At 57.8% G+C, this 12,778-nt stretch overlaps 1 protein-coding gene across 1 annotated transcript in view; it reads right to left on the bottom strand.

The window, feature by feature from the left end:
- Positions 1-12,778, bottom strand: part of PDXK (pyridoxal kinase) — a 115,870-nt gene that overhangs the window by 32,989 nt on the left and 70,103 nt on the right. The window contains exon 10 of the mRNA XM_068271038.1: positions 4,344-4,410. Coding sequence (XP_068127139.1) covers positions 4,344-4,410 — 67 coding nt within the window. The remainder of the gene's footprint in view (positions 1-4,343; positions 4,411-12,778) is intronic.

Below are 12,778 nucleotides of genomic sequence, written 5' to 3' on the forward strand. Positions count from 1 at the left end.
GTGGATACTAAAACCTTCAGCGGTAACCTGGCGATGTCAACATGGCGGTTGAGTGACTGCAAGAAGGTGGAAGCCCCATGGAGGTGGTAGAGCCCTCTCGGGCACCGAGCTTTACTGGCAGGAGGTGGTAGAGCCCTCTCGGGCACCGAGCTTTACTGGCAGGAGGTGGTGAGAGCCCTCTCGGGCACCGAGCTTTACTGGCAGGAGGTGGTGAGAGCCCTCTCGGGCACCGAGCTTTACTGGCAGGAGGTGGTGAGAGCCCTCTCGGGCACCGAGCTTTACTGGCAGGAGGTGGTAGAGCCCTCTCGGGCACCGAGCTTTACTGGCAGGAGGTGGTGAGAGCCCTCTTGGGCCCCGAGCTTTACTGGCAGGAGGTGGTAGAGCCCTCTCAGGCCCCGAGCTTTACTGGCAGGAGGTGGTAGAGCCCTCTCGGGCCCCGAGCTTTACTGGCAGGAGGTGGTGAGAGCCCTCTCGGGCACCGAGCTTTACTGGCAGGAGGTGGTAGAGCCCTCTCAGGCCCCGAGCTTTACTGGCAGGAGGTGGTAGAGCCCTCTCGGGCACCGAGCTTTACTGGCAGGAGGTGGTAGAGCCCTCTCAGGCCCCGAGCTTTACTGGCAGGAGGTGGTAGAGCCCTCTCGGGCACCGAGCTTTACTGGCAGGAGGTGGTGAGAGCCCTCCATGGCCCCGAGCTTTACTGGCAGGAGGTGGTGAGAGCCCTCTCGGGCCCCGAGCTTTACTGGCAGGAGGTGGTGAGAGCCCTCTCGGGCACCGAGCTTTACTGGCAGGAGGTGGTAGAGCCCTCTCGGGCCCCGAGCTTTACTGGCAGGAGGTGGTAGAGCCCTCTCGGGCCCCGAGCTTTACTGGCAGGAGGTGGTGAGAGCCCTCCATGGCCACGCTGTTTTTTGGTTGTTACACCCGCTTTGCTGACGCTTTAGCCGCTTATACCTGCTGATGAGAACTTTGTTGCTGCTATCTGTGTGTCTTAACAGCTAAGTGGATGCGGGACATTGTGTTGCAACTGTAAGTTCTCAGTACAATTCTTGGAAGAGCATAGTAACTGGACTACACTGCCCAGCATACCATTCTTGTCCTCTGGATTACAATGAGTTTCATTGCTCCCGGGAGCTAAATGGACTTTGTGCATGGGTGTGTGAAGTGAGAGTGCTATTATGTGACACATGCCGGCTGTGTATTTGCCACTGAAGATCCCCTACCTCTGCCTCTTGAAAAGGCCCATCTACCTCTAACTGCGGATTGGACGACTCTTCCTCTGGCAAAAAAAAATAATTCGATTTGGAACGAAAAAGCCTTTTAGGAATAGCTTTTTTCTTTTTATCTGGCAATTTTTTACCCTTTTCAGCAGATCTGGTTAAAACAGACTCCAGCTCTTTGCCAAAAAGGAGGCCACCCTCAAAGGGCATAGCACATAATCTTTGCTTAGACGTTATGTCACCTTCCCAGGTTTTTAACCAAATAGATCTTCTGGTAGCGTTCTCCACAGCTGCGGCTTTAGCTGAGTAACAAAGTGCTTCAGCTGCTACATCAGCTAAAAAAGCCACAGCTTCAAGGGTTAAAGGAATGGCCTGAAGAATATGTTCATGAGGAACCCCTTTAACAAGATCTTCTTCTACAGCCTCAACCCAGGACATAAGATTACGGGCTACACAAATAGAAGACATTTCAGCTTTGAAACAAAATGTAGTAGCTTCCCAAGCTCTTTTAATCAAAACTTTCAATTTCTTATCCATGGGATCTTTCAATAGACCTGCGTCTTCAAATGAAAGATCCGCATCTTTAGAGTACTGGGAAATAGCCGCGTCGATTTTGGAAAACTTAGCCCGCTTCGTCGGACTCTGCGAATGAGAAACGTCGCTTAAAAGAGTTTGGTATAAAAGGTTTACGCTCTGGATCTTTCCATTGTTCAGAGACAATTTCCTTCAGTGAAGAATGAACTGGAAAAGACCTACATGGCTGTACTTTCAGTCCGAGATAAGATCTATGAAGGTCTGAAAGTACCGGCTCTGAAATTTGAATACCCTCATTTTCATATATTGCCCTAAGCAATTCCGGAGTATCTTCTGCAGAAAAAAAGATATGTATGAGCCTTAGAAGTAGAAGGCTCCTCATCCTTAATTGTATCATCCTTTCTCAAAGGATTCATGCCCAGAAATGTCTTCCCCTTCTTCTGGACTCTCAGCCTCCGGGAGAGCATGCATTTCACTAGAACCTCCCACCAGACCTTGCGACTAAAGCAGCCCATACACTCAGCCGATTTTCTGGCCGACCGATCGATCCCGATCGATCGATCAATCGATTGCAAATCGGTTGGCCAATCGACCGATCGACGGCCGATTTCGATCAATTTCGATGGATTTCCATCGAACTTGCAGGGTGGAAAATTTAGGTCGATCTGAAGAGATTGCTTATCAGTTTGCATTGGCCTTAATGGAAATCTGATGGCAAAAAAATGCCATCAGATCGAATTTCAATAGATTTCAAACTGAAATCTTTTGGAATTCTATCCTGGTTAAAAATGTTCTAAAAACGCATCAGATAGATCATCAGATGCATTTCTTATCTATCTGCTGCCAATCTGACGAGTGTATGGGCACCTTTTTAGGGGAACATCTGACATAGCAGTACGAAAAGCTTTAAATACGTTACACAGTTCATGTTTCAACACTTCCACCAAATCCTTGACCACAGATGTATTAGGATCCACAGGAGCAACACATTTCTGACAAATCCTATCTTTGTAAGCGAAAGATAATTTCACAAACATCACATCTTCTAGATTTATCAGTTCTCTTAGCGGATTTTGGGGCGCTAGATTGATTTGATCCCTTAATTCCATTTTTCTTAGAACTATCCGTCTTTGGTAATTCAGACTCCTCCAAAACATTCCCATTAGGCTTGTTTTTGGACGAGTTTATACTCTGTAAAACACCAGAAGTAAAGAATAGTCAGTGAAAAACTGACAATTCAAACAAAGAATAGCACAACTAGAAGCTGTGCCGTATAAGTTACCTGAACTGACGTCAGAGGAGTGCTGTGGGCGCCAGATTCCTGAGAGCTATCCACTAGGACCCCACACTGCTCCATAATCCACCAAGCACCATAGAGTGTGAGGAACTCCCAGCCCAGACCAGTTTCATATATAAAAAAATGTTCAAGTCTCCACCTCCTCCGCCTCCAGCTGCACCCAATAAACTAATTAAAAACAGCTCTGTCTACTCCGCATAATGCAAAACAATGACCTGCTGCACGCAGAGCGCAAACACCGCCGATGTCCGAAGGGACGCCTAAAACACGAGGAGGAAGAGACCAGCTGCAAACCATCTAACAGGAACTTCCTGTGAGGTCATCACCTGGCGCGTGGATATGGGCCACACATCGCTCTCATTCTGCGGAGGACCTCTTCCTGCTGCCGCCAGGGGAGCCCGGGTCCCGCCAGAACCACCGCATAGCTCCCAACAGTCCCTTTTTGGGAGCAGTGTCCTCCTGTCCCTCTTTCCTCCTCATTTGTCCCTCTTTCAGGACTTTGTCCCTTTTTCTAAAAAAAAATATATATACATTTCTCTACTAAAAAATGTGTTTGATTGACTCTAAACTTTATTCCCATCCTTTAAATTGACATATTACTAATTTTAGAATGTTACTATGAAGGAAAATGAACCAGGATAGAAAGGACCAGTGTGGTTTGAATTATAAAACAACATATTTTTCTTATTAAATGTTTATGGTATGCGTGGCTAGGGGCGTGTCGTGATCGTGAATAGGGGTGTGGCATGGGTGTGGCTTAAGTGTCCCTCTTTCTCATCTCAAAATGTTGGGAGGTATGCACCGGACCATACTAATAAAACAACAAACCGTGGCTGCAATGGACTTGGTGGTGCAGGAAACACAGAACTGAAGGTAAAGGAAGGGGAGGGACTATTTAAATATTTTGGGCTTGTGTTTCCATTGGGGGAGGGGCATGAAATCTCTCGTGTGGCCCTCCTGAGGGACGCTAGGAAGAAAAAAAAGGTGGTTACCCCTAGCAACCACAAATCCCAATTTAACAATCTCTAATGAATTATTCTAGTGGCAGGAAATACTCAGTGCGCTCTCATGTTCTGTCCCCGGACACTCTGGATGCTGCATATGAAGAGACCGAGATCTCACCGTCTCTCGTGCTTTACCATGTGACGTGGAAGCCCCGCCCCCACGAGAAGCGTGCGATCAGCTGGTCGATCTGTAAGGCTCCACTCCCTGCTTTAGCACACAATGCTGACCAGCCTATCAGAGCCCCCCAAATAGGCCCCGCCCAGTCCCACCAGTAAAGCCCCTCCCAGCGCACTCACCGCGGGCACTAGTGATGGTTCTCTGTAGGACATGGTGCATGGCGGACACAGTCTTCTCACAAGCCAGCTGCAAACAGAAATACACTGCGTTACCCACAATGCACCACACTGGACTGCCCGACAGGTGGGGACGTAACGTGACTGCACAACACAGGACTGGGGGAGGGTACTGCATACATGCAGGGAGAGAGTGGCTGCTGTGGAGGATGGATGGGAGACACAGTACTGGTGCAGGACATGGTGACAGGCAGGGAGCGGGCGGCTGCTGTGGAGGATGGATGGGAGACACAGCGCTGGAGCAGGACATAGTGACAGGCAGGGAACGGGCGGCTGCTGTGGAGGATGGATGGGAGATACAGTACTGGTGCAGGACATGGTGACAGGCAGGGAGCGGGCGGCTGCTGTGGAGGATGGATGGGAGACACAGCGCTGGAGCAGGACATAGTAACAGGCAGGGACCGGGAGGCTGCTGTGGAGGATGGATGGGAGACACAGCGCTGGAGCAGGACATAGTGACAGGCAGGGAGAGAGTGGCTGCTGTGGAGGATGGATGGGAGACACAGCGCTGGAGCAGGACATGGTGACAGGCAGGGAGCGGGCAGCTGCTGTGGAGGATGGATGGGAGACACAGCGCTGGAGCAGGACATAGTGACAGGCAGGGAGCGGGCAGCTGCTGTGGAGGATGGATGGGAGACACAGCGCTGGAGCAGGACATAGTAACAGGCAGGGAGAGAGTGGCTGCTGTGGAGGATGGATGGGAGACACAGCGCTGGAGCAGGACATGGTGACAGGCAGGGAACGGGCAGCTGCTGTGGAGGATGGATGGGAGACACAGCGCTGGAGCAGGACATAGTGACAGGCAGGGAGCGGGCAGCTGCTGTGGAGGATGGATGGGAGACACAGCGCTGGAGCAGGACATAGTAACAGGCAGGGAGCGGGAGGCTGCTGTGGAGGATGGATGGGAGACACAGCGCTGGAGCAGGACATAGTGACAGGCAGGGAGCGGGCAGCTGCTGTGGAGGATGGATGGGAGACACAGCACTGGAGCAGGACATGGTGACAGGCAGGGAGCGGGCAGCTGCTGTGGAGGATGGATGGGAGATGCAGCGCTGGAGCAGGACATGGTGACAGGCAGGGAGCGGGCAGCTGCTGTGGAGGATGGATGGGAGAGACAGCGCTGGAGCAGGACATCGTGACAGGCAGGGAGAGAGTGGCTGCTGTGGAGGATGGATGGGAGACACAGCGCTGGAGCAGGACATAGTAACAGGCAGGGAGAGAGTGGCTGCTGTGGAGGATGGATGGGAGACACAGTGCTGGAGCAGGACATAGTGACAGGCAGGGAACGGGCGGCTGCTGTGGAGGATGGATGGGAGACACAGCACTGGAGCAGGACATGGTGACAGGCAGGGAGCGGGCAGCTGCTGTGGAGGATGGATGGGAGACACAGCACTGGAGCAGGACATGGTGACAGGCAGGGAGCGGGCAGCTGCTGTGGAGGATGGATGGGAGATGCAGCGCTGGAGCAGGACATGGTGACAGGCAGGGAGCGGGCAGCTGCTGTGGAGGATGGATGGGAGAGACAGCGCTGGAGCAGGACATAGTGACAGGCAGGGAGCGGGCGGCTGCTGTGGAGGATGGATGGGAGATGCAGCGCTGGAGCAGGACATAGTAACAGGCAGGGAGAGGGAGGCTGCTGTGGAGGATGGATGGGAGACACAGTGCTGGAGCAGGACATAGTAACAGGCAGGGAGCGGGCAGCTGCTGTGGAGGATGGATGGGAGACGCAGCGCTGGAGCAGGACATTGTGACAGGCAGGGAGCGGGAGGCTGCTGTGGAGGATGGATGGGAGACACAGCACTGGAGCAGGACATAGTGACAGGCAGGGAGCGGGAGGCTGCTGTGGAGGATGGATGGGAGACGCAGCGCTGGAGCAGGACATAGTGACAGGCAGGGAGCGGGAGGCTGCTGTGGAGGATGGATGGGAGACGCAGCGCTGGAGCAGGACATAGTAACAGGCAGGGAGCGGGAGGCTGCTGTGGAGGATGGATGGGAGACACAGCGCTGGAGCAGGACATAGTGACAGGCAGGGAACGGGCGGCTGCTGTGGAGGATGGATGGGAGACACAGCACTGGAGCAGGACATGGTGACAGGCAGGGAGCGGGCAGCTGCTGTGGAGGATGGATGGGAGATGCAGCGCTGGAGCAGGACATGGTGACAGGCAGGGAGCGGGCAGCTGCTGTGGAGGATGGATGGGAGACGCAGCGCTGGAGCAGGACATTGTGACAGGCAGGGAGCGGGCGTCTGCTGTGGAGGATGGATGGGAGACACAGCGCTGGAGCAGGACATAGTGACAGGCAGGGAGCGGGCAGCTGCTGCGGAGGATGGATGGGAGACACAGCGCTGGAGCAGGACATGGTGACAGGCAGGGAGCGGGTGGCTGCTGTGGAGGATGGATGGGAGACACAGCGCTGGAGCAGGACATAGTGAAAGGCAGGGAGCGAGTGGCTGCTGTGGAGGATTGATGGGAGACACAGCGCTGACAGGCAGGGAGTGGGCAGCTGCTATGGAGGATGGATGGGAGACGCAGCGCTGGAGCAGGACATTGTGACAGGCAGGGAGCGGGCAGCTGCTGTGGAGGATGGATGGGAGAAACAGCGCTGGAGCAGGACATCGTGACAGGCAGGGAGCGGGCAGCTGCTGTGGAGGATGGATGGGAGACACAGTACTGGTGCAGGACATTGTGACAGGCAGGGAGCGGGTGGCTGCTGTGGAAGATGGATGGGAGACACAGCGCTGGAGCAGGACATAGTGACAGGCAGGAAGCGGGCAGCTGCTGTGGAGGATGGATGGGAGACACAGCGCTGGAGCAGGACATGGTGACAGGCAGGGAGCGGGTGGCTGCTGTGGAGGATTGATGGGAGACACAGCGCTGCTGCAGGACATAGTGACAGGCAGGGAGCGGGAGGCTGCTGTGGAAGATGGATGGGAGACACAGCGCTGGAGCAGGACATAGTGACAGGCAGGGAGTGGGCAGCTGCTGTAGAGGATGGATGGGAGATGCAGCGGCGGAGCAGGACATGGTGAAAGGCAGGGAGTGGGAGGCTGCTGTGGAGGATGGATGGGAGACACAGCGCTGGTGCAGGACAGTGACAGGCAGCTGCTGTGGAGGATGGATGGGAGATGCAGCGGCGGAGCAGGACATGGTGACAGGCAGGGAGCGGGCAGCTGCTGTGGAGGATAGATGGGAGACGCAGCGCTGGAGCAGGACATGGTGACAGGCAGGGAGCGGGCGTCTGCTGTGGAGGATGGATGGGAGACACAGCGCTGGAGCAGGACATTGTGACAGGCAGGGAGAGAGTGGCTGCTGTGGAGGATGGATGGGAGACACAGCGCTGGAGCAGGACATAGTGACAGGCAGGGAACGGGCGGCTGCTGTGGAGGATGGATGGGAGACACAGCACTGGAGCAGGACATGGTGACAGGCAGGGAGCGGGCAGCTGCTGTGGAGGATGGATGGGAGACACAGCACTGGAGCAGGACATGGTGACAGGCAGGGAGCGGGCAGCTGCTGTGGAGGATGGATGGGAGATGCAGCGCTGGAGCAGGACATGGTGACAGGCAGGGAGCGGGCGGCTGCTGTGGAGGATGGATGGGAGATGCAGCGCTGGAGCAGGACATAGTAACAGGCAGGGAGAGGGAGGCTGCTGTGGAGGATGGATGGGAGACACAGCGCTGGAGCAGGACATAGTAACAGGCAGGGAGCGGGCAGCTGCTGTGGAGGATGGATGGGAGACGCAGCGCTGGAGCAGGACATTGTGACAGGCAGGGAGCGGGAGGCTGCTGTGGAGGATGGATGGGAGACACAGCACTGGAGCAGGACATAGTGACAGGCAGGGAGCGGGAGGCTGCTGTGGAGGATGGATGGGAGACGCAGCGCTGGAGCAGGACATAGTGACAGGCAGGGAGCGGGAGGCTGCTGTGGAGGATGGATGGGAGACGCAGCGCTGGAGCAGGACATAGTAACAGGCAGGGAGCGGGAGGCTGCTGTGGAGGATGGATGGGAGACACAGCGCTGGAGCAGGACATAGTGACAGGCAGGGAACGGGCGGCTGCTGTGGAGGATGGATGGGAGACACAGCACTGGAGCAGGACATGGTGACAGGCAGGGAGCGGGCAGCTGCTGTGGAGGATGGATGGGAGATGCAGCGCTGGAGCAGGACATGGTGACAGGCAGGGAGCGGGCAGCTGCTGTGGAGGATGGATGGGAGACGCAGCGCTGGAGCAGGACATTGTGACAGGCAGGGAGCGGGCGTCTGCTGTGGAGGATGGATGGGAGACACAGCGCTGGAGCAGGACATAGTGACAGGCAGGGAGCGGGCAGCTGCTGCGGAGGATGGATGGGAGACACAGCGCTGGAGCAGGACATGGTGACAGGCAGGGAGCGGGTGGCTGCTGTGGAGGATGGATGGGAGACACAGCGCTGGAGCAGGACATAGTGAAAGGCAGGGAGCGAGTGGCTGCTGTGGAGGATTGATGGGAGACACAGCGCTGACAGGCAGGGAGTGGGCAGCTGCTATGGAGGATGGATGGGAGACGCAGCGCTGGAGCAGGACATTGTGACAGGCAGGGAGCGGGCAGCTGCTGTGGAGGATGGATGGGAGAAACAGCGCTGGAGCAGGACATCGTGACAGGCAGGGAGCGGGCAGCTGCTGTGGAGGATGGATGGGAGACACAGTACTGGTGCAGGACATTGTGACAGGCAGGGAGCGGGTGGCTGCTGTGGAAGATGGATGGGAGACACAGCGCTGGAGCAGGACATAGTGACAGGCAGGAAGCGGGCAGCTGCTGTGGAGGATGGATGGGAGACACAGCGCTGGAGCAGGACATGGTGACAGGCAGGGAGCGGGTGGCTGCTGTGGAGGATTGATGGGAGACACAGCGCTGCTGCAGGACATAGTGACAGGCAGGGAGCGGGAGGCTGCTGTGGAAGATGGATGGGAGACACAGCGCTGGAGCAGGACATAGTGACAGGCAGGGAGTGGGCAGCTGCTGTAGAGGATGGATGGGAGATGCAGCGGCGGAGCAGGACATGGTGAAAGGCAGGGAGTGGGAGGCTGCTGTGGAGGATGGATGGGAGACACAGCGCTGGTGCAGGACAGTGACAGGCAGCTGCTGTGGAGGATGGATGGGAGATGCAGCGGCGGAGCAGGACATGGTGACAGGCAGGGAGCGGGCAGCTGCTGTGGAGGATAGATGGGAGACGCAGCGCTGGAGCAGGACATGGTGACAGGCAGGGAGCGGGCGTCTGCTGTGGAGGATGGATGGGAGACACAGCGCTGGAGCAGGACATAGTGACAGGCAGGGAGTGGGCAGCTGCTGTGGAGGATGGATGGGAGACGCAGCGCTGGAGCAGGACATTGTGACAGGCAGGGAGCGGGCGGCTGCTGTGGAGGATGGATGGGAGACGCAGCGCTGGAGCAGGACATAGTGACAGGCAGGGAGCGGGCAGCTGCTGTGGAGGATGGATGGGAGACACAGCGCTGGAGCAGGACATGGTGACAGGCAGGGAGCGGGTGGCTGCTGTGGAGGATTGATGGGAGACACAGCGCTGCTGCAGGACATAGTGACAGGCAGGGAGCGGGTGGCTGCTGTGGAAGATGGATGGGAGACACAGCGCTGGAGCAGGACATAATGACAGGCAGGGAGCGGGAGGCTGCTGTGGAGGATGGATGGGAGACGCAGCGATGGAGCAGGACATTGTGACAGGCAGGGAGCGGGCAGCTGCTGTGGAGGATGGATGGGAGACACAGCACTGGAGCAGGACATGGTGACAGGGAGGGAGCGGGAGCCTGCTGTGGAGGATGGCTGGGAGACACAGCGCTGGAGCAGGACATTGTGACAGGCAGGGAGTGGGCGGCTGCTGTGGAGGATGGAGGGGAGACACAGCACTGGAGCAGGACATTGTGACAGGCAGGGAGCGGGCAGCTGCTGTGGAGGATGGATGGGAGACACAGCGCTGGAGCAGGACATTGTGACAGGCAGGGAGCAGGCAGCTGCTGTGGAGGATGGATGGGAGATGCAGCGCTGGAGCAGGACATTGTGAAAGGCAGGGAGCGGGCAGCTGCTGTGGAGGATGGATGGGAGACACAGCGCTGGAGCAAGACATTGTGACAGGCAGGGAGCGGGCAGCTGCTGTGGAGGAAGTATGGGAGACACAGCACTGGAGCAGGACATTGTGACAGGCAGGGAGCGGGCAGCTGCTGTGGAGGATGGATGGGAGATGCAGCGCTGGAGCAGGACATAGTGACAGGCAGGGAGCGGGCAGCGGCTGTGAAGGATGGATGGGAGATGCAGCGCTGGAGCAGGACATGGTGACAGGCAGGGAGCGGGCGGCTGCTGTGGAGGATGGATGGGAGACACAATGCTGGTGCAGGACATGGTGACAGGTAGGGAGCGGGCGGCTGCTATGGAGGATGGATGGGAGACACAGCGCTGGAGCAGGACATGGTGACAGGCAGGGAGCGGGCAGCTGCTGTGGAGGATGGATGGGAGACACAGCGCTGGAGCAGGACATAGTGACAGGCAGGGAGCGGGCAGCTGCTGTGGAGGATGGATGGGAGACACAGCGCTGGAGCAGGACATGGTGACAGGCAGGGAGCGAGTGGCTGCTGTGGAGGATGGATGGGAGACACAGCGCTGGAGCAGGACATCGTGAAAGGCAGGGAGCGTGCAGCTCCTGTGGAGGATGGACGGGAGACACAGCACTGGAGCAGGACATTGTGACAGGCAGGGAGCGGGCAGCTGCTGTGGAGGATGGATGGGAGACACAGCGCTGGAGCAGGACATTGTGACAGGCAGGGAGCAGGCAGCTGCTGTGGAGGATGGATGGGAGACACAGCACTGGAGCAGGACATTGTGACAGGCAGGGAGCGGGCAGCTGCTGTGGAGGATGGATGGGAGACACAGCGCTGGAGCAGGACATTGTGACAGGCAGGGAGTGGGCGGCTGCTGTGGAGGATGGAGGGGAGACACAGCACTGGAGCAGGACATTGTGACAGGCAGGGAGCGGGCAGCTGCTGTGGAGGATGGATGGGAGACACAGCGCTGGAGCAGGACATTGTGACAGGCAGGGAGCAGGCAGCTGCTGTGGAGGATGGATGGGAGATGCAGCGCTGGAGCAGGACATAGTGACAGGCAGGGAGCGGGTGGCTGCTGTGGAGGATGGATGGGAGACACAGCACTGGAGCAGGACATCGTGACAGTCAGGGAGCGGGCAGCTGCTGTGGAGGATGGATGGGAGACACAGCACTGGAAAAGGACATGTGACAGGCAGGGAGCGGGCAGCTGCTGTGGAGGATGGATGGGAGACACAGCGCTGGAGCAGGACATGGTGACAGGCAGGGAGCGGGCGGCTGCTGTGGAGGATGGATGGGAGACACAGCGCTGGAGCAGGACATGGTAACAGGCAGGGAGCGGGCGGCAGCTGTGGAGGATGGATGGGAGACACAATGCTGGTGCAGGACATGGTGACAGGCAGGGAGCGGGCGGCTGCTGTGGAGGATGGATGGGAGACACAGCGCTGGAGTAGGACATGGTGACAGGCAGGGAGCGGGCAGCTGCTGTGGAGGATGGATGGGAGACAAAGCGCTGGAGCAGGACATAGTGACAGGCAGGGAACGGGCGGCTGCTGTGGAGGATGGATGGGAGACACAGCGCTGGAGCAGGACATAGTGACAGGCAGGGAACGGGCGGCTGCTGTGGAGGATGGATGGGAGACACAGCGCTGGAACAGGACATAGTGACAGGCAGGGAGCGGGCGGCTACTGTGGAGGATGGATGGGAGACACAGCACTGGAGCAGGACATGGTGACAGGCAGGGAGCGGGCAGCTGCTGTGGAGGATGGATGGGAGACAGCGCTGGAGCAGGACATGGTGACAGGCAGGGAGTGGGCAGCTGCTGTGGAGGATGGATGGGAGTTGCAGCGCTGGAGCAGGACATGGTGACAGGCAGGGAGCGGGAGGCTGCTGTGGAGGATGGATGGGAGACACAGCGCTGGAGCAGGACATAGTGACAGGCAGGGAGCGTGTGGCTGTTGTGGAGGATGGATGGGAGACACAGCGCTGGAGCAGGACATGGTGACAGGCAGGGAGCGGGTGGCTGCTGTGGAGGATGGATGGGAGACACAGCGCTGGAGTAGGACATGGTGACAGGCAGGGAGCGGGCAGCTGCTGTGGAGGATGGATGGGAGACACAGCGCTGGAGCAGGACATAGTGACAGGCAGGGAACGGGCGGCTGCTGTGGAGGATGGATGGGAGACACAGCGCTGGAGCAGGACATAGTGACAGGCAGGGAACGGGCGGCTGCTGTGGAGGATGGATGGGAGACACAGCGCTGGAACAGGACATAGTGACAGGCAGGGAGCGGGCGGCTGC

Source organism: Hyperolius riggenbachi, chromosome 2 (genome assembly GCF_040937935.1).
Source record: "Hyperolius riggenbachi isolate aHypRig1 chromosome 2, aHypRig1.pri, whole genome shotgun sequence".
Classification (NCBI taxonomy): domain Eukaryota; kingdom Metazoa; phylum Chordata; class Amphibia; order Anura; family Hyperoliidae; genus Hyperolius; species Hyperolius riggenbachi.